At 41.7% G+C, this 26,657-nt stretch overlaps 1 protein-coding gene across 2 annotated transcripts in view; it reads right to left on the bottom strand.

The window, feature by feature from the left end:
* Positions 1-409: 409 nt before the first annotated feature.
* MICAL2 (microtubule associated monooxygenase, calponin and LIM domain containing 2) overlaps positions 410-26,657 on the bottom strand; it is a 75,923-nt gene continuing 49,675 nt past the window's right edge. Inside the window, exons 9-27 of one of the 2 annotated variants that reach the window (XM_058806461.1) lie at positions 26,258-26,373; positions 25,102-25,228; positions 24,823-24,913; positions 24,583-24,730; positions 22,549-22,748; positions 21,554-21,666; positions 18,423-18,494; positions 17,698-17,847; positions 16,479-16,583; positions 15,069-15,287; positions 14,765-14,866; positions 14,039-14,167; positions 8,404-8,502; positions 7,911-7,991; positions 6,374-6,560; positions 5,209-5,297; positions 4,785-4,884; positions 1,873-1,930; positions 513-595 (exon numbers count right to left, since the gene is read on the bottom strand). In XM_058806461.1, the coding sequence (XP_058662444.1) occupies positions 1,890-1,930; positions 4,785-4,884; positions 5,209-5,297; positions 6,374-6,560; positions 7,911-7,991; positions 8,404-8,502; positions 14,039-14,167; positions 14,765-14,866; positions 15,069-15,287; positions 16,479-16,583; positions 17,698-17,847; positions 18,423-18,494; positions 21,554-21,666; positions 22,549-22,748; positions 24,583-24,730; positions 24,823-24,913; positions 25,102-25,228; positions 26,258-26,373 (2,169 nt within the window). In that variant the 3' untranslated portion in view covers positions 513-595; positions 1,873-1,889. Of the gene's footprint in view, positions 4,885-5,208; positions 5,298-6,373; positions 6,561-7,910; positions 7,992-8,403; positions 8,503-14,038; positions 14,168-14,764; positions 14,867-15,068; positions 15,288-16,478; positions 16,584-17,697; positions 17,848-18,422; positions 18,495-21,553; positions 21,667-22,548; positions 22,749-24,582; positions 24,731-24,822; positions 24,914-25,101; positions 25,229-26,257; positions 26,374-26,657 lie in introns of both variants that reach the window. The other variant, XM_058806462.1, reaches the window with a different exon arrangement.

Below are 26,657 nucleotides of genomic sequence, written 5' to 3'. Positions count from 1 at the left end.
ACTAATTACCTTTATGACATATGTTAATATGTAAAATAGCAGTGTAAGGAAAGGTAGCAGAGGCCAAAGAGAGGAGGACAGCGCTGTTTGTGTGTGCCCCCATGCCCACCAACACCAGCTCCTCATCCCCAGGAAGGGTGAATCCCAGCACCAGTCACCCTGGCCAACTCCTCAGGGACCTTGATGTGCATCACAAGGGACACACATGCAATGACACCACCACAGGGAAACTCTGGGGCCTCTGCTCGGGCCACAAGCAGGGTAACACCACAGCATCCACCACAAGAGGAAGGTGCAAACCCAGCGTGAAGTCACTACTAAGTCTCTGAACCCAGGAAATCTTTATAAAAGGAAGAGATGAAACAAGGAGACTTATAAAGAACTACATTTATTTTTGTTTACAGCAGATATCATAAATAAAGCTAAAACAATTTTCACCATGTGCAAAATACAGAATTTCCATGTGAAAATTTAAATACAGAGTTAAAAACTATTTAATAAAAATATTCAGTTAAGATTATAAAGTAAAATGAAGACAGAAGATTTAGGAAGAGAAGGACAGAATCCTCACTGAGCAGGAAGAGCAAGGAAGACTCTGCAACAGAGAGTAAAAAAGCAATAGGAAGGGTTTGAAATGGCAGACCTTTATGTCATTACCTTCATATTAAAGCATGCTGAGCTTTGTAACAACACACGGCAGCCCTGAAATACACTGGGAGTCACATCCCAGCCATTTGTGCAGGAAATGACGTTTGAAACACTGAGAGATTCTGTGAGGGCACAGCATGGGACTTTCAGAGCCATCAAGTCATTTTAGGATACCCACACAAATAAATACAAGTGGCTGAGTCGTGCAAATGTACAGACCAGCAAGATAAGAGCTCTGGCCCTGCTGCCTTCCACATTCCTGGCTGAGGTGTGTGAAATGGAGTAGATGGCAGAGGATGTTTGGCCCCTCCTACAACTGCTCCTAAGATCAATTCCCAAAGGCCCTTCCTTCCCTTTGAGAGGGGTCCTTGGCAGGGACAGCTGGGTTATGACCACATCAGCCAGACCCTCAGTGTACTTGCTGGTCACCCTTGGGTCTTGCTGGGATTCATTTCCCCTTCTAGACCGTCACCTATACAAACTGAACCTTATGTAAAAAATTCATACAAAACAATGGTGGGAGTTGGTCATGGAGAGGGGAGCAGCAAGAGGAACCCAATCATCAGAGTGCCAGGCAAGGCCCAGGCAATAAAACCACCCAAACCAAAGCACTCTGGCATGTTGGTAGTTCAGCCTGAGAACTACATGCACTTTTAACTTATTACCTTTATGACATACGTTAATATGTAAAATAACAGTCAATTTTAGGCCTGTCTACAATGTCACTTGGGGTGGAAGATTAGAACTTGCATAGTTTAGGCTACTTTGCCTACAGAACCTTTTACACCACACTTTTCCAGTAGGAAAGCAGGGAAGTGCTCAGACACTGCTTGCTCATTGGGTGTGTGAGCTCAGTGCAAACAGGTGCTCATGTTAACCCGGAGAATCAGCTGGGCAATCACACCCTGACCTTATTACAGATCTTTCCTTCAGTTCTTTGAAAGAAATAAGGCTTTAACAAGTTCTTTCAAGAAACCCTCTACTGTCTAACTTACCTTAAAGGCACAGGGAAGCGCACATGCACAGACACAGAGAGAAAAACATTACTTTTTCTAGAACTGTGAACTCAGCAACAGGTTAAATAATCATGCCAAAGCTCTATTAATATACCAGACACACAGATTGCTTCAACAGTTAAAAAAAAAAACAAACCAAGAACACACAATGAAATGCTTTCAAACAACAGGGTTAGTCATGTAATTTTGGAACTGGAAAAAAAATCACCTGAGAGCAGAAAGGCTTCAGCCAGTGAGCGGGTGCAGCACCGGAATGTTGAATTGGACTAAAAGCAATGAGGGAGATTGGCAGAGAAGACAGCAGGGAAGAAAACACAGAACTTCACTTGGTTATGTAGGAAAGCATCAGGAAGATTACATAGGTACAAAGAATAACTGGCCAAAATGGAACTGCCTTTTTTCATTTAATTATCAACGAGGACAAGCAGGTATGAGTATTACTAGCACAACAGCAAGATGAAGAAGTCAAAAAATTGAGCAATTGGAGTAATACCAATAAAATAACCCTCCCAACAGAATCATCTGCAAAATCCCAGTGGAATATGCATGGCAATTAAGATTCCTCAGGAAAACATTTTCATTACTCAAGTTCCTGAACTCTGCTGTGGAAATGTAGGGATTTATGCCCCATTATACAAATCTATACAAAATCAATACCATATTTTAATTTGTTTTTAATCTTATTTTTACACTTTCTACTAGTAAGATTCATTTGGTTTAAGTTCATTGGCCAGAGATTTCCAAGTTTCTTGGAAATCTTCTACATCTTCTACAAAAACTTTTGTAAATCACCATTTTCCCTGCGTTTACCCTTATGCTCTCTCTGCCATAGTAAACAGCAGGAGAAAACTTTAGGAAGAAGTGTTCCTAAAGACTCTCCTATTGACAAACTGAAACCAAAACTGATGGCAGCCCCAATTTGGAAACTCGACTGCCCAGCAGTTTGCTGTGCTGCAGGAGTAACTACACTACAGACTGCCTCCTTTTTAGGGTGAAACAGTTTCTATCATTAGAAAAATTATTAAAGAGAGTACAGTGTTTCCAGGTCAGGTTTTTTAAGTACTGTAAGAAAGGTACAGATACATTACATATATACAGATGGCCACCATGTAACTAATTAGTGCTGTGTCCACTCAATGTCATAGCAAAGTTTGGCTGAATACATGTTTGAGCATTAAAGGCAATTTTTGTCAAAGGAATGCTACCTTATATCTAATAATTTTCTTCAAGCACTTTTTCAAGTTCTGTGCATAAAAATAACATTTTTTACCCCAAAATACATAACCACTCTTAAATGTGAAAAGCTCATCCTCATAGTTTAAACAAAGTCAAACTATCTAGTAGGAAGATCCAGTTTGCCATTTATTTTAAACAGCAGACAAATTTCCTTTTCATACCGAAGAGGCAAAACAATTCAAATCATCTTTTCCCACATTATAGCAAATCAAATCAAATCAAAACAAAACAACAAACCCCAAGGCCTGCCAGCCCATAGGCAGCACTGTCATTTGGGACCACTGGCAGGTGATCCTCAGTTTTGGTACTAACTGAATGCAACAGTATTTCCTATTGTTTATGACACATTCTTCTGGCTACAAATAAATGCTACAGATGCTTTTCATTTTAGGCTACACATATTAGATTTACCTATTTCCTGGTAAACTTCTGAATATAAAGAAGTACTTGAAAGGCAGGGAGCATGCTTACCTCGCTGGCTAACTAGGCTGAAAGTAATGAGCATTGGGATGTCACTGTGTCCTTGCTGCTTAACAGATTAAGGCAGACCTTCTGATTAAGGCTGAGGGACATCTGAAAGAAATTTACTCATCTGCTGCTCCAGATAATAGAATTTCACCTTTCTGCCACTAGGTGCACACGTTGCAATTAATTACCCAAGTAAGAAGTTATCACCTAAGAATACATTTTTTGGCTTTTGATGTTTGTTCTAAACCTGCATTTTAAAAAAATTCCAAAAGAGACTGGGAGCAGTGCCTGCACAGAGGCACAACAGGAGTGACTTCACTTACAGAGGAGTGCTCCATAAATTGATATGCCTCATATCAGCCACCAAATGAGGAAGCCTTGACTTGAGGAATGTTCAGTCTACTTCTTTCTACCAGTTTCTTTGACTTAAAATTTCAATCAAGTCTTCACTCAACTATCATTTGCTCTTCAAATTTATTGAAAAACTTCAAATAAATTAGTAGAACAGATAGTACCCACTATCAACAAAAGGTATCCATCACATGTAAAGCAATGTAAAAGGCATTTGACTTGGAGCAATGTGAATTATGTACACTATTTTTTTGAAACATATTAACGCAAGTAAAAATCTCATAACCTAGAGCAAAGATGAAAGCAAGAAGAAATAAAAGCTACGTGCTTTACTCAGGTTTCAAATCCCAGCCATTTGTCAGAAATATTCCTGAAAGAACACACATTTTTTCATGGTCTAACGGAAAAAAGAAAAAAATAAGCTGGGGAGAATAGGAGGAAAAATGGTTTCAAAATGTACCATCTTCTCCAACAGTCTGATCACAGAAAATAACAGAGAGGAAAATAATCTAGAAAATATCCTTCATATGACTCCATGTTATGGAAATGTGTTTGGACACTGTCCTTCATGCTCTAACATACAGTACATTTTGTGTTGAAAATTTCAATTGTACCTCGCTTCCATCAGAAGGAATCTACCATTCAATGAAGTCACGCGTCACATTGCACGAAGAGCAAAAACAAAGCCCTCCAAACCAAAAATTCCCCTCGAGAAAATAGCCAGGCTGTTAATTTTGAAAATTTGAAAGGCACAACTGAGCAAGACACGCGGAAAGATTCAAACCCTACAGAATCTTTTCACCCATTCAAGCATGTTTTCAAGTGATAGCTCTGCTTCCCGGTACATGTGAGTGAGTACCTCTAGGAGAGCGCAGAGGAGTGGCACCCCAAGGCTCAGGAGTTCGTACAGGTAGGTATAGTTATATGCATTGTCCCTGAAATGGAGGTGGGTAGCGTGCAGGACACCATGCATCCAGTTAGACAGGCGGCTGGGAATGTCAAGCAGATCCCTGGTCACCCGCAGGGGCCAGCTTAGCGTGCCCCCTAAGAAGGAAGTCAGGATACCTGGGGACCTGTCCTCTGGACTGCTAGCAGTGGACAAACTGCTTTCTGTGGTGATCTCTGTGGGTTTGGCTTCCACTTTCTTCCACGCGTCTATCGCCTCCTTAGGAAAAGCGGTAATAAAATAAAAAGTGTTAAATATGTTTCTAAAGTATGTAAGTCCAGTTTCTGCTACTGTCTTCAAGTCTTTACATACATTTTCATTTCCAGTTGCTCTGAAGTTCAACTTTACTTTGCATAGAAAAGCTAAATTCCATTGAGAACCAGATTATTATTAGATATGCCAAGCTCACAGAAGGAGGAGGTTTGTATTTTAGCACTGATTTTCCTGCACATGAGGTAGAAAACATCCACACACACACATGTATTTCACTTTGCCCCAGATAAAGGTGCCTCAGCATTGCACTGACAATAAAATTTTCCATACCTTTCCATGGATCTGTATTGTTGCCCTTCTCTTTCTGTGTTTCGTACTGATTTTGCAGTGTGTAAAATGAGGTTTACAGTAAAATTTACCTACAAGAGGGAAAAATCATCAGTTACAGGATATATTATCTATACATATATGGAGTGAAAAATCACTGTTGCATCTATTAAAAAAATGAAACCAGGATAATGAACAGTTGGGTGGCAAAAGGAAAGGGAAACCTGGCACTGATTCTGACTAACAGCTCTGAATAGGTTTCTTTTACAGATTTGCACATTAGTTCAGCAACACAAGATCATTTATCTACCTCTCAGGTATAACATTAATAAACAGCAAAAAAACAACATCCCATAAATACAAAGTTACAAACCAACACAAGACATCAAGCAGGAAAAAAAAGAGGTCAATAATCTGCTCAGAAGACATCTTTTCAGAATCTCCACACTTAAAAAGAAAAAGAACCACTTTGACCTTGAATCTTTAGTATTTTTGCAGAGGGAGATCAGGTTAATACTCTGATCTACTCAAGTACTTTGGAAGGGACAAGGGAATTTCAATTCAGTTTGATAACTCCGTTCCAAACTTTAAATGAAAAAAACAAAAAAAGAAAAACGAAGGAAACCCCCAGGATTTAGGTGGGATGAAGCACCCAAGATCTGAACCTCTTGTTCTACAGCAGCCTGGAGCCTGGAATAAATCACACTGTGCTTGGTCAGTCCTACTGCTTTCAACTCCTGACCATAACACTGTAACAGAAATAACCTGCATCCATGTAAATCTGCCACTGTTATGGCTTGTCCTTATAGATCATGTTATTTAATGGCCAGCTTTAAATGGAGATAAGAATAACTTTACATTATTGGAGAAACCTCACCCCTTTTTTCCCCCCTTACTCTGACCTGTGATTTGACAAAGTGCATTTTGGTTACTCAACTTATTTTCCACTGAGGATTTCTTCATTTACAGCTCAGGTCCGTTATAACTCAACTCTTCTGAAAAACTAGGACTGCATGTACAAGGACTCAAAGATCAGCTGGGACACAAACAGCACACTTGGCAGACCTCCTCCTGACCGTGCTACCAGGACAGACCTTTCTCCTTAGTTCCAGCAAGAGCATCAATCTCAGACATTTTAAAAATACTCCCAAAATAGCTCCTCCATTACCTTCTTCAACATCAAAGGCATAAATTCCTAAGCGAAGTGTTGTAGAACAGATTTCACACTTGAAGCACTCCCTGTGAAAGAAGTGGCCCTCTGCACTCAGCCTCTCCATGACATAGACCCGTTTCTTGCAGAAATAGCAGATGTCACTGCCCCCGATGGACTTGGGGAATTCTTTTCGCAGAGAACCCTGTTCAAAGATAAAAACAGAACATAAAGCTGTGGCTCCACACCCAGATATAAATCCTTATGAAAGAGGCAGCTGCTTTAGCTTCTTGAACAGTTGTACAGCACCCTCCAAGCAAAATTACAGTACGCATCAGTCAGCTTTTTAATTAATCATTATTGCAATTCTGTAGGTTTATGCAAAAATTAATAAATCAGACATCACAAGGACTTTAAAGGGGTGACTTTGATGCTGGACTTGCATACAGTTTCCCTCTGGGAGTCCACCAACATTTTGATTACTCAGGTCCAAGAGCACCATCATCCCTGAGTGCTCCCTCATCACCCTGCACCGTCCTGGCTCCAGGACTCGTGTCTGTCTCAGAAGGTAAAGACACACCTCACCAGCCTCAAACAGCAGACTTGCATCTGCAGCCAAGCAAAAAAACACCCTGAACTCAGTTCAGACACAATCTGGAGGAAAATGCAGGCTTGTGCTTTAAGTTCCAGGAGGAAAAGCAGTCTTCAAACACTCCATCCTTCCCATGGCCACAGTCGTGCCCTCCCCTCTCAGCCGTGCTCCTCCTGAGACCACAGCCCAACCTGGGGCTTGGTTAGCTTTAAAAATCACTTGGTTTCCTACCATACACATTCAGAACATTTTTAATGCATTCAAAATACAATCCATATTAACCACATGAAACTATTTTGAAAGTTTGCTGCAATTAGGCTGGTAATGAACATTCTTTAATTGCCACAAATTTCATCCCCTCTTACATACACATGCAAAAGGTACAGAAAAGTGAACTAGAAATTGATTGGATGCCACTGGACTTCCCTTTTCTTATTAGAGGCAGGTATGAGGGTGTTACTTTGAATTACTGTATTATAGTTGGTACAGGTGAGCGTGCTGTGCCTGCCACGTCCATCACCACCTCCCTCCCCTTCCACTATCCCTGCTGCCACAGGAGAGTTACCACATGTGGCATGGAGGAGGAAAGGTCCAAGGCATATTCAGACAGTAGCACACAGTCCACACAACTCATCTTCCATTTGTGAGCAAAAGGCAGCCTTGGAACAATTTTAATGTTAAGTAGAACTCACAAATGTCATTGTCACGTAGTCTTGTGCTTAAAAGTTGAGAATTCTATATCAGATCTGCCATTAGTAACCCATTTTGCTCTGATGGATCATTTTAGAGCATGAATCTTTCCAAACAAACCACCATGCAAATGGAAAACCACACAGATGTGCTTTTAAAACCATGGTGTTAATAGATCAGATAGCTACAGTGAAGCTGAAACAACTGAGTTTAGTGCTGGCTGGTAAGTAAAGTGTCATCAGAACAACACAACCTTACTTGGCTTCCCAGTACCTGACAGCCCTGAGTGGTGGAGGCAGCAGATGGAAAGTGAGGAATGGGGCAAGAACCTGCAGCTCTGTCCAGAGACCGCTTCTGAATTCAAATTCAACACAGAAGAGTGTCAGAGTTGAGAAACAGCCCTCTTCAAAACGAGGCACAGTGATTCAGCACTTGAGTGTTAAAAATAACTGCATAAGCATGTACTGCACAAAACTATCTTTAGAAGCCATCCTGAGTAGTAACTGTCTTCTGTTACTACTTCTACAGTAATTACATTTAATAAAAGCCTCCTGAAGTTTTAATTCAGTAACAGAAATAGAAATAGAAGACGTGGAGAGCAACATTTCCATCAGCACATTGTGCTGATGTGCACTTGATTCTTTCATAAAGTGTTAGACCTTTCATAAGGCCTCAAGTGCTCCACATCTGGGGTCTTAATCAGGATGGCATTCTGGGAACATTACTCTAAAGTCAAGTTACTGTTTCTTTGTGGGTTTAGTCTTACCAGTTCAAGCTGTGGCTTGGGTCTGTGATCATTCACATACAGATTTACAAGAACTTCAGCCACAGCTCCAATTGCACGTGAGACCTTTCCTACAGTCATCTAACCAGGAAAGGGAGGAAGATGAAGAATAGAAGGAAGAGCTTTAGTTACCCTTGAAAGAGAATTTAAAGACAAAAAAGGACAAGAATGATTTGGGCACATGCAAACATCGATACAGGGAGGCAGGAGAAAGAGCAGAGGGGAAGCCCAGCAGAGCACAAGCATGTCCATGCGTGACCAGCGTGGGGCCACAGAAGGCTTCTGTGCAGCCCACAGACTTTTCCCTGAGGATGATCCTGATGGGAACAAATGCTTCTCCTCAAGGCTTCCTGCTGTGTCCATGAAAGGCTGAGCTGGGAGCCACTGCATGGCTATCTGAGCTGGACGTTCTGACATTAAAAAAACCCCTATTGTTCACTTCAACTTCTCTGGGACTTGGTCATAACATTTCAGAACAGAGGGTGGGATTGAACTCCATATTAACACTCCCCAAACTGTGACATTTCAGGGAACATTCTATGAAAATGTATGAACCAAGTCCCACACAGAAATGTTTTGTTGGTGCTCACAGGGCAATCATTTGCCCTCTCCCCAGTGACTCATGGCAATGCCAGGGAAGACTGGAGAAACCACGCTCATGAGAGGGAAACTTCTCCTTTAATCTGCTTCATCACACTGCTGCAGCCATGAAAATTAGGCTGTTTTTAACCAAATGCATCAATCAGGCCTGCAAGAAGGCAGCAGTGGCTTAGGCTGTGCCTCCAAAAGCTCAGGAGACAGACCAATGACTGCATGGCGTGTGCTTCCCTGCCCAAACCCCTGCCTGGGCACCGGAACAGGGGAAAAGGGTCTGTGCATGAGTGTGCAAGGGGCAGCAAGCAGGCAGGTACTCTGCTTCTGGAAAACAGACAGTAAAGGCTTCACAGATTCACAGAAATATCTTCTGCTCTAAATCAAATTTTCTGTATTGACTGGGATTCCAGCTTTCTAGTCAATGTAAGGTCCCACAGTGTCCCTGGCAGCAAATGCAGCAAGGGCCATCCTGGTCTGGCCAGGGGTCTGGTACTCTGCTTCTGAACTCAAGGCACTGCTTTTTTCCATGAGGACAGATACATGACATCATATCTAACACTCCTTTTGCCTCTCACAGAGCCCAGATTTCAAGGAAGTCACCCTCTTCTCAGTGAAATAATTTGTCTACTGCCACCACACCAAGTCCTGCTAATTGAAGGTTTTAAAGTACCAGAGAGTTACCATGAAGAAAGGAAAAAATATAAATGCAACGGTATTTGGAATACTTTAAAACAATTTTAAAGCATTTTTGATCAAGTTTAAAAACACTTATAATGCACTGTGGGTGTGTTTTCAAAAATTATTAGGGATTAAAAAATTCAAGGGAGTATGTCCAACCCTTTACAGCTCCCCTTATCTTTTGAGAGTTATCTCATAATTAACTTGATGTCCAGGCAGGTACAAAATATACACATTAAGACTACAAAGGCTATTTAAGGGACAAATTTCTTTCCTGTTTGGTTTTAGTTAGTATAAAAAGACTTAAAAATATTATTCAGTATCTGGACAATTTGTGGGTAACAACTGCAAAGTGAACTGCTAATTTCATACTACAACACTGTCCCAAGTGGCACATCAATTTATAAACCCCTACAAGAAGTGCTACTTGCTACTACAGGAAAACTATGTTCCTTTGATGTTCCTTTGATTTTTTTTTTAAGAACATGGAACAAAAAAAAATTTCCTCCCCAAATTCTGCACTTGTGAATATCCAGAGCCATTTCCAGGCCATGTTGTACATGTACAAGTAATGTACATGTAAATGTACAAGTTCTTGTCCACAAGATCCAAGGTAAAAGAAAGTGTTCAAAGTCAGTTGAAGCAGAAAGTTTTCCTTGAACTAGATAAATACTGGAGCAATCAGTTAAATAACAAGGTTGTGCTTCAATTTCAGGAAAAGTATCCTTGAGCCTGAACTACACCTTGAAATTCTTCAGGTTGGCTGATTTCTGTTCTCCATCCATTGGAACAACCTATGTCAACATTAAAGCAGTCAAAACAAAAAAAAAAAGCATGTTTATACACACTTTAAAAATGCTATTAAAAGGAAATGTTCCTATAACAAATGTGAATTCACATTCCAAGTAAAAGCAAGTGAGATCTCACTTTAATTTAGCAACAATGCCCTTAAAACCATGCTTTAACTTTTGGTCAGCCCTGACTTGGTCAGGGCACAAGATGTTTGCTGTACATCCCTTCCAATAGAACTACTCCGTTCTGCTCCAGTGCCACTCAGTCACCAAACAGAAGCATCAGGGCAGGATGAGGATCCATCAGGGCAGCCCCAAGGGCACCTGCCACCCTCAGAGACACCAGAGAATGTCCTCAGTGCCCCTGAGGCTGCTGCTCTACTGAAGGCACACACAGCTTTGGATTGCTGGGGCCACTGTCTGTATGGAACAGGCTCCTGCTCACAGCTCAGGCACCTTTAAAGCCCTGGCTGAACAGGAATCCTAAAGAGTTACCTTACATGGTGAATATCAGGCGACAAGCAGAAAACACTTAAGAATCCCAAGAGTTTGTGATTTCCTCAGACTGTTGAGCTGCAGTGGCACACTGCTTTTCAGCAGGTTGACCAGGGTGGTTATTGCCATGGGAAGAGAAAGCTGCCTTCTGTATTTCCCTGTGTTATTATTCAGAACTGCACAGCCAGCCAAGTAAGCCTCAGTAGCATTCTCATAAAACAAAGGAACTATGCTCTCTGCCTCCAACAGCATACAATGCTTTCCCTTTGTTCTTTCATATCCTTAATGATTTTCCTGGTCTTATTTTGCTTTGAGGGTGATTTATTTACTTTGTGTACAAGCTGCTACGTGTATTTTCCCTCTGAGATAAACAACATTTGAGTAATAAGTTACTGTGTGTAGGAAACACCCCAGCCCTGCTTACTGCTGGCAATTAGAGTCACGTCACTGAAGGGAAGTTGTTGGTCCAAGCTCTGCAGGGAGTAAATTGATTGCAAAAACTTCCCAGTTCTTACAACACACAGTGAGGACTCACTCATACAAAGCTCAGATGAACAGTGTTTTCTGAAGGTCAATTCAACCTTGAGCAGAAAACAGGAATAACCAAAGCCCAGCCTGTAAAGTAATATATGCTAACTCATTATTCTAGCTACGTGAATTTTGACAGCTGATTGAAGCTAGAAGGTACTTTTGATTACTATTGACATATTGCACACAGAAGGTAATTCTTACTAAGTTGTAATGACTGCATGTCTTGAAAGAAACAATACAGTCCCACAGTCTTCTTTTCAAGTGCTCCTTGCAGGACTTAGACTTAATAACAAGTTTCTGTAATTACAGAGTATGATTTCATAGCCACCCTTTTCAATAACTGTGTCCCCATAACTAACACTGTTCCAAGCAAAACTGAACAGGTGCAATGGTTTGTCATGTCTGGTAACAACCTCAGAACTCACCTGAAATTTAAATGACAGCACTAGCTATTTAAAACCACGGGAGGGTGCTGATATTTATAGGTCATACATCATGAAGCCTTACAGAACTCTAAACACTTCTATTACCTTCTGTCTGTCTGCCGGGGAAAAAACAGAAACACTGACAGCAACACACAGCAGATCTTCCTGTTGGTTTATCAATCCCAAACCACTTTCTGATACTGAAGTCTATACTCAGCTAATGATACTTCTCAGAACAGAGAGCAGAAATTCACATTTTGAGACCCATAATCCCCCTCCTCAAGATAATGGAGAAATAGGCAGTTCCTGGCATATTCACAGCAGAGGTCCAAACATACTGTTGAACAGCACTTGAAAATGCACTATGTGCATCTGAAATACTGTTGAATTTTTATTTATATAGCACTGCATATTTAGTCAGTGTTTTATAGAGCAGGATAAAATTTTCACATTCTGAAAAGTGTGCAATCTGTAAGGATAAAACACAGGGACAACTATTTGACCGTGAAAGGGCAGGGACAGATTCTATTACCACCTGTGCCCCTGAAAGGAGGAGCAAAGATCACCTGCTCATTACTAGACCTGCTGTTTAAAAATTCTCCAAAATGCCACACAAAATGCACCACATTTACACCTATGAAATGCATAGTGTACAAGAGGCTGGCAGCCTGTACAACACATGGAACTGGGTATGTAGGCATCAAAATGCTCATGCATGTAGATCTGCCAAAGTGTAAATGTAGACCTACTTAACCAGCCAAATATTTACCCAGTGAGATGAACGTGTATTTACTGTGCTGGTGACAGAACTCGATTTTCTTGCTTCAGCTGAACTGCATTCTACCAGTATCTCTAGAGAGAGCACTTTTCAGCTGAAGTAAGCCCAGCCTGAGTGAAACCAAGTAACAACAAACTATTGCCACACCATTTAAGTACAAAGGCAAACTAATCAAGGCAGGCAGTGCACTGTAAACAAAATCCAGTTTTTAAAATATCCAGAAAAAAGATTGGTCGGGACAAAGGTTCTCCAAGAAGTGATGTTAAAATCCCAATGAAATTATTTCTCACAGAGTTCCCATATGATTAAAAGCCTATTTCTCATATTCTAAAGGGTTTTTTCAGATAGCTTGGGTTTGAGTTTTGGGGTTTTTTTATTCTCTTTGCAGAGTCACAATAGTCCTCCAAATCAAATGAACATCAGCTCCCAATCTTTTGGAAACCATGACTTAGCTTAAAACCCATCACATGCTACACCTCTTAGCTCATAAAAAGTAAGAGGTAAATCCAGGCAAAGGAATTACTTTGAAGCTGAATGAAGGGAATTAGGGGATTACTGCAGCAAGGCACCTGCTGAGCTTGCAGTGTCCTTGAAGGGCCGTGTCCCCTGGATTTCCCTGGGGACTGGGAGCCAGGCAGTCACTGCAACGCAGCCCATGAGCATCAGCCTCTGTAGTAAGAACTGAGTATCTCTGACCCAAGTGTCACCTCCTTCTTTCCAAGTATGGATGTTTCCAGAAGTTCTGCGGCTACAAAGAAATGTATTCTACCTATTCACATGCAGAAGCAAGTTTAAAGTACTAATAATTAAACAAACAATAATTAAATGTCTGTATTGGTAAATGCTTGTACAATTCTAAGACATGTCCAGTCTAAGATGGGGTTAAAATAACCATCATTGTGCAGGTTTTCCCCTGCAGAGCAGATGGATATTCTTATGAAAAGAAACATAAATGCCACCCAAGAAAACTAACCAACCCCACAGCACACAGTTTGCTTTATAATGTGAAGCTTTCCTCAGCATGCCTGTGGTATCATTCTACAGCAGATCATTTAAAATAAGCAGCGATGTAAAATTTTCAGAATTGAAGTAAAAAAATGTTAACCATTTGCTTTGTTCTTCAGCTTTTACCTAAGCCATATCTGATGACAACATTTCTCTTACAAACATGCAGAACTAACAACAGCAAAAAAAGGAAAGCTTGATTTAAATGTGAATTACAACCCATACAACAGGTTTGCTGGCTGCACCTTCCATCCAAGCCATTTCTCAAGCAGCTTGAGCACAAGTCTGGGTTTTACATGAAAAATCTCTTAATAGAGTACCTGTTGAGAAGAAACAGCAGAGGAAGCTGAACCAACAGATGATGAAGCAGCAACAGCTGAATGATGAGGTGGAGGGCAAGAGGGAGTTGGGGGCTGAGAATGGGGTAAGCCTTTAGTAGGTAGCTTATTCTGTGTAGAGCAGAAACAGGAGAGTTATCCAAGAGACACTGACATCAACACAGGTTAAGTTCACAGTCATGCATCAAAAAAACCAGAAACATAACAATGACAGATCTACTCTTCTTGCTACCTCTGCACAGTAAGGGCCCGTGGAAATCATCATGGCATCTTCATGGTAAATGGTATTATTGTACTATTTCTTTAATAGAAATATTCACAGTGGGCAGTAAGGTAAGATAGTACTGGGAGAGAGCATAATGAAATCCAGCAAAAACCAGAGTGCACCAAGTACCATTTCTCAGCAGCTGATCAGAAACTGTGAGCCAGCAGTGTGTGCTTAAGCACAAGACAGTTTATTTGAACACATTTCTCTCCTGCTAAAGCACTCTGATTAGCTTTAGGATTCAGATTGTTTCACCTCAATTGAACTATACAATAATATTTAAACAACACTTTTTACTGGTTTCAGTGGAACCCACATTACTTTTCAGATCCACACAGAATGAAAGGAAGTTAAAACCAAAACTACTTTAATTTCTTTCCCTTCATGAATTCTTATACATCTTCCAAATAAGCAGTTCTTCAGGTGCAAAACTTAAAATTCACCTTTGGAAACTCCATGTATCCAAACATTGAGGCAAGATGTGCTGCTTTCTCTTTAATGTTCTTTTTATGGAATTCCCTATTTGCTATGGTCTGAGCTCTTTTCTGCAGTGACAGCCAGGGAAGGACAGCCAAGAAAAGAAAGAGAGAGATTTCAGTTAAAACCACATCCATCAACAAAACACAGAAGTTTGTAGAAAGACATCTTATTGTCTTAATACAACCTACAGTCAACAGAGAACAAGCCAGCAAAACCACAGTACACAGATTATCACAGAGACAGAAAGGAAAAGAAGTTGCTTGTCACCTGTTTCATTTTTTCCTCCAGGTGCTGAAGACGCTCAAGCACTCCAGAAAGTACAAATGCAGCAGAACAGGCAGAGGCGAGATTTTCAGAGGTTTCTGACAGACTGGGCTGGGGATCTGTTTTGTGCACAGTCTTTGCTCTCCTGGCCATATGATCAGAACCATTTAAAGACTGTTTGGGTTCCCTGACCTCGTGCTCACTCCTAGCTACCACCTGAAACTGGGAAACACTTGAAGTGAACAAAACTCTGCTTTCTGCACTACCATGCAAGATATGCAGCTTTTAAGGATGCTTCCAAAAGAACGGCGCAGTCATGCACATAACCAGAAATAAAATATTCTCACATCACTCTTTGCACACTGTCTACTGCACTTGTGGCGCTTGTGCACATGCACTGAAATAAATCAGTCCTACACAACTTGTGCAGGCCTTGACATCCTTCTGTATACTTGTGAGTTTTTGTGAGTAACCTTGGACAGCAGCAGTGCAGAAGAACATTTTACTCTAGGGTTTACAGCAAAGGTTTTGGGTTGGGGTATTTTAGCAGCACATCTGCCTAAAACTAAGCTTGCAATTATATTTATGAGGATTTCAACAGTCATTCCTGTCATAGTTCTAGATCTAGTCTGACCTAAATCAGCATATCATGTATTTCAGATTTAAGGCATTTTTTGAGGAGTTCAGAATGCATCTCTGAATTTGAGTTTTCATATAAAATACGTTCTGATCTGCTGATTTCCATATGCAACACGGATCTCATTTCACTGCAGACTGCCCTTGAAATGCCATTACAGGATGCTTACTTCAATTTAAAACTCTGATGAAAAGTGAGTATCAATACTGTTTGAGATGAGATTGCTTTCAGTCAAAGTACTAAGAGAAAAATTTAGACTACATTTTTCCCCATATATGTGATGCTGCAAAAGAGCCTTCAGCAGAAATTCTTACCACAAGTTTTACTTATAGAAATAAAATACCTGGGCACCAATATCAACTTTTCCATGCTCAAGCCAGGTTTCTCTCTTAGCCTTATCATTACAATAACCCAAAGCACTGGGTATATGCACAAATTTTCAGGTACTGCTGTAGTTTTCTCATATGTTAAAAGCAGCTGTGTAATTACATTCATACAATTTGGAGTCTAGATACGGTAACACAGAAATCAACACTTATGTTTTCAGGGTATTTCCATACTTTCAGAGAGTTTTCTTGTCTGGCAAAGCAGATGTAAAATAGCCTTTACTTTCTACTGGCATTTTTACAATTCTCAGCTAAACGTGTCTGTGAACTCTGCAGTTTCCATCCAAATATTGCTTTGTATCTTATGTAGCTCTGCAATAGCAGCGAGTTCCCAGCAGTGAGAGAAATGCTGTGCTTGCCAGGTGTTTGTTACCCACAGGAGCTTCCTACCTGCCTTTTTGGTTGAGGTGGAAGAAGGCTTGGATCCATAGGTTTAGCAAAGCGAGGATTAACAGGAGGGTCAGAGGAGAGCAGGGCTGGTCTATCTGTTAGCTCCTTGTAAAGCATTTTTAAAATTGCAAAGACAGAATGAAGGAGAAGAAAAAAAAAGGAAGACAGTAAATAGGATTCAAAGAATTTCTGAGGCAGAAAGAAAGAAAAGCTTATTTTAAAGACGCATTACTATGAAGCTTAACAACACATTTTGCATATTTTTGCCACCTACCCATTTTATTAGCAACTTCTACCATCAAAGATATACTTCAAGATGAACACATTCAGTACTTTTAAACAGAGTTTATGATCAAAATAACTCCCTTCAGCATGGCCAAGGAAATCCCTGGCCACTTACCACACACTGAAAGCTCAGGGCATTGACAAGTAGCCAGGCAGTGTGCAAACAACTTTGGCTCAAGGATAGACAAAGTCACTCGACATCTATAAAGCCTACAGTACTGGAGGACCTCAATATTTCAATAAACAAACAGATACAAGGATGAAGAATTAAGAAAGTCACCATCTTTGTCAAAACATCCACACTTTGCTCATCCTTCCTTCAGGTCTTTCAGATTACAGATCTAAACTCTGCTAATTCCAGCTGTTTCTGGCTGAAGTGTGATTTTGAGCTTCTCCCCTCTACCTTGGCAGCATGGGATTGTTTTTAAAATACCTCTAGTCACACTAACAACAAACCATGAAAACGCTGTACAACGCACAAAATATATTCCACTCTGCCTAGTTTTGGAATGGAAATGGCAGCCAGACATATCTTGCAAGAGATTAGGTTTCCTTTTAACACTTCCTAGGTTTTCCATAAAGACAGACTCCACAGGATATGCAGTGTCCTTTATTTGAAAAACACAGGCCACAACAGGCCTTCTGCAATACTGTATGCAGCCACCTTAGACTTCCAAATAACACAAATTCCACAGGCTGGCCTCCATGAGATTCCTAGACACTATAACACAGCAATATGTTATTGTTAGATGCATTAGTCAATCTATATGACTTGTATTGAGAGAAATACTTTTAATTTGCATAAAGTATTAAAAAAGACAATCCACTCCAAACACCTAAGAGACTCCTGTCTTCCTGGGAAATCTGCATTACCTCCACAAGAACGGACTACAGCTCAATTTCAGAGATGCTTTCATGTTCATCTCTAACCTACCTGTCTCCTCAGAACTGTATTTGAAGCATTCTCTTCAAACTTTGCCAGCAGCTGAGTTGCCATAGATTTGACTTTGTTCTGGTTCACTCCTTCTCTGCATTCACTCTGTTCTTTCCCACTGTTTGTCCCCTGGCTTGGAAAGCCTGAAGTCTGCAAGGAAACAACAAACTGTGTATTTCTTATGTTTCCTACAACACTCATGAAGGGAGAGGAGGAAAGAGGTAACATCCTTTTCAGCAAAGGGTGAAAGGAAATATAGTCTGCAGTATATTAAAATGACATGTTTAGCATGCAAAAGTCACCCAAAAAATATTTTCTTGGGTCCCAGAGTACAGTAAAAGGGAACATTAATCGGTGCTGCTAATCATAAAGCAGAGTCACAAAGGTGACTAATCAGAGAAGGGCTGGAAACCAAGTTGCAATGTAAACTCTTCAAATAAAAAATTGTCTAAATAGACAATTAGGAAAAGGAAAAACAAACCAATACCTTAAATGTTCCTGTGTCAGAACAAAAACTAGTGTAATTTAGTTAATGCTCTACTCCCTCCCAAATGATTAAAATTAATTTAGCTCTTCTTTAGTGCACACCACAGTAAATTCAAGATTTCAAGGGAGAGGATTTTTCTGTGCCATGCTCCAAAGGCCAAACCTCGTCCCCCCAGCTCCCACTGCTTTCCCAGCTCTGGTGCCCATGTGGACACGGGTGGGCACCCCTGAACACCAACCTGCTCAAAGACACCAAAGAGGCCTTTCCGACGCCTCTTGTTCGTCTCATTCTCTTCTGTTTTCCCTTCAGCCTGAAAGGGCAAAGCCAAAACAAGTTCCATGGGTTACTGCAGCAATTCCCAAGTTTACCCCAGCAGCTCCTCCCCAGGAGCCCAGGAGAAGCTCCATCCCCGGGCAGATGAGTCTGGGCTGTGCTCAGCCAGGCACACACGGTGAGCAGTGCCAGCATCAGGGGGTCTCGCTGTCCCCCTGTCAGAGCCCCCAGCTCACAGGACTGCTCCCCATGCAGGCGTTGGGGCAGTAAAAGCCATCACACAGCCCCTGACTGGGAGCTCTCACTGCACTCCAGTGCATGAGAACACGTGCTTGTACACTGTGCTGAACAGGCCCCACAACTTGGTGTTTATCTTTCCCTCTTTCAGTGCTGAGGAGTTTAGAATTCATAAAGTATTAACACATCCTTGAAGAAAAAGGTTTTACAGCATGAGTAATTCTCTGAATTTCCAGCTAGACTGCACTGTTTTCCAGAGAAGTAACAAAATCCAGAAACCCCTCAATCTTTGACTGTAACCCCCAAATCTCTCTTGAACCATCTGTCTGCATGCAGATCATGAATTCATAGCACAGTCATACTTTCATTTTTGGCTGCATTAAAGGTCTGTCTCCCTCATAAGGTTCACCTCCCTGACTATGGCTGAACATTACAGCACTTAAGCAAACAAATTGCTTATTTTATGCTCGAGCCATGAACATATTTCACTATTTTACTCAACTAGAGATTACACAAATCAGTAATACTTCATACTCAGTCTGCACAAACTTGAAAAGTAGTCAATGCTGGCAAATTTTTATCACTTCTTATAACATTCAGTCGTGATGATTTGATACGGTGATAATTTATGAACAATAAACTATACTCCACTTATTGGCATTTGCCCACATTGTAACTTAGTGTCGTGTCTGCTCAGCCAACTTAAAAAACAAATAAAAGGAGTAAAAGGAATTCCTTAAAAAGAAATAAAGAAAGAGCAAAGAATGCAGGCTTCCTTTTTACATATAGACTGTAATAAATCATTATGCAATGAAGACAAGTAATCCCAAACAACCTGTGGGCAAACACCAAAGGATTCAGATGACAATATTTCAATTACTTTGCTTTACTACGTTGTCTTTCAAGCAGCGGCTCAGTAAAACCCAGCTTTGCACTACCTACAGTCATCAGTCCACCCAGAAAGGGTGAACACAGAGCAGCACAATGTATTCTGCATAATAGCCTGGGCCACATAAAAGCAGATTTTGCTTGAGTGAGTGGAGCAAAGCAAGATGCTGCCTTTCAGAGATGGGGCAGAAAGGACTCTCATTAACACGCTGACTAAGAAGTGAAAGACAAAGCAATTTAATTGCCGAGCAGGACTCCAAAAGGGCTGCGCCCTGCATTGTGTAAACACCTCCATTCATTTATTAGTCTGGAGCACAGGAAATCTCAGTTCCTCTCCAGCCGGGCTGACACTCCGAGGAGAATGGAAAACATGACCCAGCCCAGCACAGGCTGCCAGAACAGCCACAGCCAGCCCAGCTCCAGGCCCCGCTTCCTGGTCTCTCACAGCCCAGATAAGGATCCCTCCTCCAGCCCAATCCAAGGACAAACTGCAAGCCATGGAAGTTCAGAGAGCAACACTCTCTGCTCTGCTAAAGCCTGGACAGAACATTTGATATATATACACCTTGATAATGCTCAGCACCATTTTCTGCAGGGGAAAGAACCCTAAAACTGAAACCACAGCCAGACCCTGAACTCAAGCAATTGCTTTCCAAGGAGCTTAATCTCTCAGCTAGTTTCAGCTGGCTATGGCACTCCCAAGTCTGTCCTACTCCAAGAACCCTAAGCCACCTTGCTTGGTTTCACAGCCCATCCGTGACAGAGCTGCAAAACCTCGCACACAATGCCTTGTTTCCCAAGCTGATTTGGGAAATAACACTTCCACTTCTCATTTCCAATGGGCTCCCCTGGTGTGAAACCAGAGGGGCCCTTCAAAGCAAATCACCTCGTGCTTTCATGTACTGCCAAGAACTCCAGCTCCTGCTATGACAGAAGGCTTATTTCATGACAAGAGGTTAATCAGAGGCTCTATGGCTCAGTAATGGAATGCTCTCCCCACTGCTAAAAGTCTGTTTACTTCTGCAAACAACTCGTTGAAAAACAACACTGTGGTCATGATAAAGGTTTTCTTTCTAAAGAAGTCACCCACAAGAAAAAGCAAAGTTTATTCTGCCTGTTTGGTTTCTCACAGCTTGGCTATCTGGGAACCATGTCACTTAGTTTTGTGTATATGTGGGTGGGAGGAAAAATTATTTCCTAACAAGGATATTTTAAGTTACTGGACAATTGATCGTCCATAAGTTTTGAAAAAGAGTTTGCAGGATGGAAAATATTCAGGACAAAAGTCAGTGTAGGAAGTATCTGGAAATTCTGGAGTAATTCTTCAGGTGAAAAAAACAGAAATCACATTTCTACAAGACAAGAGAGCAACAAATTTAAAAAGCAGTATATTAAAATACTGAGAAATGCAGTAGATGTGTACATGTGTTAACTCAGGCCTCGGCAAAGCTTCAAGGCTCTGTAGTCCTTAATCACAGCATACATGGGCATGGGGCTTTTTTTATAATACAGGGATATAACAGGGCCTGTCAGTAAGTTTTCATTAATAAGTAACCAAGAGAGAAAAGTACACGGGCATGACTAAGAGATTGTTATCCCAAAGTTGCTGATCAACCTGCCCACTGTTTGTCACCATTGCAGGTTTCCTCTGTAGGAGCTGGAAAGCTTCTCTTCAGAACCCTGACAGCATCCACAAACTGTGCAAATCACTGCTTTTTTCAACAAGCAGCACTCCCTCCCAATCAATAAACAGTCTAGCATAGCACTGATTATTTGAACTGGTATAAAATGAAATGGCTGTATATTTAACTCCAGGAATACAGAGCTACAGGACTCTTTCTTACAGGTAGAAATAGCTCAGAAAATTATAGCAGTGTATATATAAACCCCTTATTTCTGAGTCTGAAAGGTTATTTTCATCTTTTCAGAAAAAAAAAATATTCACAGGGCAAGTCTTGCTTCACAACTCACCTTTGGTACTCGTTTTCTTGGTAAAGTTAAATTTATATAATTATTAAAGATGAAATTTGATGATTTTAGTGAATCAGGATCATTATTTTCTCCATTTTGCTTCTCAGCAGCATCTGTTGAAAAAACAACTGCTTAGGATATTTACTTAGATTTGTTTTTAAATTATTCTAAGCCAAAGTTTTCCAGTTGAGTGCTGGTAGCAATTATATACAAGAAACACAGACAAATAAAAGTAAATACATACAATGTAGGGTGGCTTTTTAAAAAAAGGAGGAGAGAAACACAAGCATCAATGTGCTACCAAGGAATCACACCAACAACTTGATACATGCCCTCCATGATGTCAAGCAGCAGTTATCCAGCTGCTCCTACTCCCTGAAACCACCAAGGACCCACAAAACCTTGGTCTCCAAACAAATTCTCCCCCATTTCCTGTGTTAAGCCCGAGGTAACTCTTACAGGCCTGAAGGGCTCTGCTGGTGATTTGTGGGAGCAAACAAACTCCACAGCTTTTGTGGAAGTCGTAAAGCCGGTATGTTTATTACAGTGCTGGATGTGGGGATCATCACCCTAACATGACATGCGTACCTCTGGGAACTCCAGATCCTTTTTTATCTCCCTCTCAAACACATATGCATGCAATGTCACAATAAGTTCATTTTACTGATTTCATGTGATATCTGCCACTAATTCTTCTTTATCAGAAAGAACTCCTGGCTCATTTTGACCCTGGTCTGTCTCTCTGCCCCCTCCTTATCTCTGTCCTTCAGCTGAAGCTGTTTCTCTGAGCATAGGTTTTTGCGAGAACAGGCAGTCAGACTAAACAGCCATGTTTGCAAACGACAGATTCAAAGATGTACATTTCGCCTAAATCAAAATAGTTTGATTTAGGCGAAACAGGATTTCTCTTCTGGAAAATTCCCACTGTGCCTCAGCGGGAAAAGCCTGTTGGCTGGAGAGCAGTGCCCATCAGCCGCTCGGGGCGCGGCGCTCACCGACTGCGCGCAGCGGCGTGCCGCGGAACAGCTCGTAGAACTTGGACAGGTAGAGCACCATGCTGAGCTTGTCGGGCTCCCCCGCCGAGCCCAGCTCCTGGCCCGTGGTCACCGGGGGGATGCCGAACTCCCGCTCGGCCACGTCGAAGGCCAGCTGGTTGTTCCTCACCGCGTCCTCTTCGTTCAGCGCCTCGAAGTCACTGCGGGGACAGACAGACAGCGGCATCGCTCGCTCCTGCTCCACTCGGGGACGCACCGCGCTCCCGTGGCACAGCAGCACCAGCATCTCACTGGGCCAAAGCTACAAGAGCCTCACACAAATCCCCTCATTGCAAATACTGACTTTGCCAGAAACAGAATTTAAAAGCTTTTTCACTGATGTCCTTGATGTGGCCTCACAAAAAAAAAATCTTTTATTTATTGGAGAGATGCAATTCTTCCTCAGAAGTGCTAACAAACCTTTTCCTTCTCCAAATACAGCTGAACTACTACAGACTTCATCCATTAGCAAGAGATTACTTAGGTTCAATTAGTTTTATAAATCATCAAAGCCAGGAGGAAGACATTTAGGACAGCATTCTATGGAAGTAGCATATTATGTGTGCACACACATGCACAGACACTACCTTTCCTTTTTTAACGTGTTACGCACACGGTTTGAGCAGGGACCTCCTGCCCAGGTCATAACTTAATTTAGCAGCGCACTAAATAAGTGCATCACACATCTGGAACTCTGTTATTCACTCTCTAATCCATTTTCTATGAGATCTATTCTAAGACTCTGATCTTTTGAACAGCTTCCAAAATTCATGATTAAAATAACCATGTAAATAAATTACAAAGCTCCAGGCAGGGAAGTTTCTTTCTCCTCACAGTGGAATGCGAGTTTTTGAATTCCCAAAGAATTTCTCCTCTTCTCTCACCCACCCACTGCCCATTTCTGGAGCTAGGAGCTGTCACTGGCAGCCACCTCTCCTGCCTGCCTAGCTTTCATCCAGCCAAGTCCTTCAGCAGGCTCACTGAATGCAAGAAGCCAACAAGATCCAAACACAACATTAATTGAACAGCAGGAGGTCTGTTAGCTCAAGATAAATTTATCGACCTTGTAGAGAGCACTGTAGAGAACATGTTTTCCACAGTCAGCAAAGATTACTTTGCTTTCTGTATCCACTCTCCCAAAAACATTCAGAATTCTAATTCTTTTAAACCAACCGAAGGCCAAAAAAAAATTCCTGTTCTTAAAATCTCAGCTCTTCCTCTGGCAAAACTGTACAAACAAGCACTCTAGGTACCACTCCTATTCTTTTCCAATTTATCACACCTCATAAAAAAGTTCAATCATTCCTTTCATTTACCCACAATAAAGGGAGGATAACAGTAATTCATGTGTGACTCCTAAGGCTCTGCAGGAAGACAAGAGAATGCATCCACTGCATTTTGGAGACTGGTGAGAAGAGAGAGTCACCCCGCCGACTGCACCCAGCAGTGCCAGCAATTGCTATTTCCTGACACCTGTTACACACTGACCTTCCTGTATCTAACCATGGGACATTACAAAATATTCAGATGCATGGAGTTGGGGCATGCAGCACTAGGACCCCAGAAACTGTGCCAGAAGGGGAATGCTGGCTTACACACAAGCCCTAGGACAGTTAATTTTCAAGGCCCAGCCCTTGCTTTGCCCAAGTGAGAGGACTCTGTGCTCTCCTGGACAGACTTGTGCAAAATCTCCATCTCCACAGTCCAACATTTCCCTCTTTGACTGCCACAAACACGATAAATCATAGGGTTCAAAACCCTCCTAGCTCTTTGAAAGCACATCTGTTTCATTCTAAACAGCATGAGATGAGCAAGGACATCTAGAAGAAACACAGCAAACCCAACCCCATCCTTCCCCCCTCCACACCTGGCCATGGTGCGCAGTTCCTTGCAGAAAGCAGCCACACAAGGGGACTGCAGAGCGCCAGGGCTGCCCTGGTCTTACCCTGCCCTTTGCAAATGCCTCAGCCAAGGAGTTCCCCTGCTGTCACTTACATGAGGTCAGGCCTGAAGCGATGGATGATGGCACACAGGGCAAGGCCACTTCTCCAGGAGTTGGTCAGGTCAGTGACGTTGACATTTCGGTATCCCTCCGTCTGCTTCTGGCACCACGTCAGAAGCTTGTTAGGTCGAATATCTGACTCTGCAGAGAGGGGAAAGCAAACCTTGCAGTCAGCTTCTCATGCTCAGAAGGCCACAAATGTTAAGCCACAGCAAACAGGAGATGCCACTTACCCTGTCTTGTGAGGTTCACTGATCTTCTAATGGAGCTCACTCTCTCAAGAGGACACTGCTGTAGCTCATTGGTAACATATAATTGTCTCACCTACAAGGAAAAGCAATCACCAGCATAACATCAGACAAAAAACCAGTTCTGTTTCCAGGTTAACTTTATCAGCAGCTGGTTCTAAATTAAGGATTCTCCTGAAGGTTTTGTTTACACACCCCTTGCAGCCCTATTTACTCTTGATAAAATAAGAACTGATTTCACAAACAAGTCTTTTAAGTACTGACCTGGTGAGGTCGAACACAGCTCGAGTTCAAGTTTGGGTATCTTGTTCCTGGGTCAATGGTGTACTGGTCAAAGTTCTTATTAATGTTTTCAGGGGTCGTCTGAGGCAAGAGTCGATAAATGCTCTCTCTTGGAGAGGAAAAAGATGCAAGATTTATGTATTAAAATAAATATTTATTTATAAAAGATCAGGGGTTTTTTGCAGCTGCCTAAACTTCATTTTGTTTCTGCCAGGACAAGTGTTAGGGACCAAATGCATAATGTATTCATCCCATTCCTTATCCCCACTCAGCAGAAGAATGCCAGGCAGAAAAAGGACAAGACGGACACTCAGAGATTATGCCCACATTTTCCTGAGGCAGGAAGTGAGCAAGAAAAAGGAGGAAAAAAAAAAAAGAGGTTACATCATCTAGTCATCTGGTTTTGCTTTAACATCTACTCAAGAAGTAACTTTTTTACCACATAATAGCACTAAATCCTGTCATCCTGCAATTCCTACAACCACCACAGCTTTTTTTACTATGCTGTTCAATTTTCCATTTGGGATTAGGCCGTGTTTGAGTCATCCCACAGGCTTCTACCTTAAAAATTCCCAAAGTGCAGTATTTAGTAAAGCTCCTGCTTGCATTCCCACAACCATGACTTCCCCAAAACAGCCTGGGCAGCTGTAGGAGAGCAGGGTGGCTGCCAGCAGGACCTAAGTCAGCAAATTCAACCATCAGACCATGATGACGCCAAGACTGCTGCTGTACTTAGCAACAGATTTTGTTGCTCCAGTCAAAAAAAGTTTCTGGTGCAGCATTATAATAATTCTCCACATATTTATCAGCCTAAAGAGAGTACCACTATGCCAAAATGCAGAGTTAAAATCACAGAGACCAACTCTGAAAGCTGTTACTGTTGAAGAATTTATTTAGACTCCTTTCACGATTTTTATTTTGATGATAAAAAACAGGTGTTGAGATGGCTGGAGGTTCAGGGTTTTTTGATACAAGGTCTCTTTGGTCTATTTCTTTAAGGACCACACTTTAGTGCCATAAATCAGTGATTTAAACCCTAACACTATTTCTCCTGACAGCACTCTGACATCCCCTGCCTCGCAGCCCTGCAGTGGCTCTTTAAAAGGCTGGGAATGCCGGGGAGCAGAGCAGCACTCACCGTTCAGCCAGGATCTCCAGCGGGGGCTTCCCCTGCGCCCAGCCCCGCACCATCCACGCCGTGTCAAAGGCAGCCAGGAAGCCTCGTGCACAGCCAGTGCCCATCGGCCAGAAGGGCTGCAAGGAGCAGTGACACTTTAGTTCTCTGCACTTCCTAAGTTCTTACCACAACAGCAACTTTCAATGTCAATTTGGAGTCCAGGGTTACATACTGTCTCGGAAAAACAGCTCAGAAAGAGTCAAAATGCAATACAGGTTTTAAATGTGCCTCTCCTTTAAGTCTTAGGCAGGGGAAGAAGATTACTTTTTTCACTTTTTCCTTTTTTTTAACTTCTATATATAGAAACAAATTTCTTAGCTGAGAATAAAAAGAAGACTCAAGAATGATTTAAGGAAAAAAA

Source organism: Ammospiza caudacuta, chromosome 6 (genome assembly GCF_027887145.1).
Source record: "Ammospiza caudacuta isolate bAmmCau1 chromosome 6, bAmmCau1.pri, whole genome shotgun sequence".
NCBI lineage: Eukaryota > Metazoa > Chordata > Aves > Passeriformes > Passerellidae > Ammospiza > Ammospiza caudacuta.
This window is presented reverse-complemented; position numbering and strand designations above follow the sequence as displayed.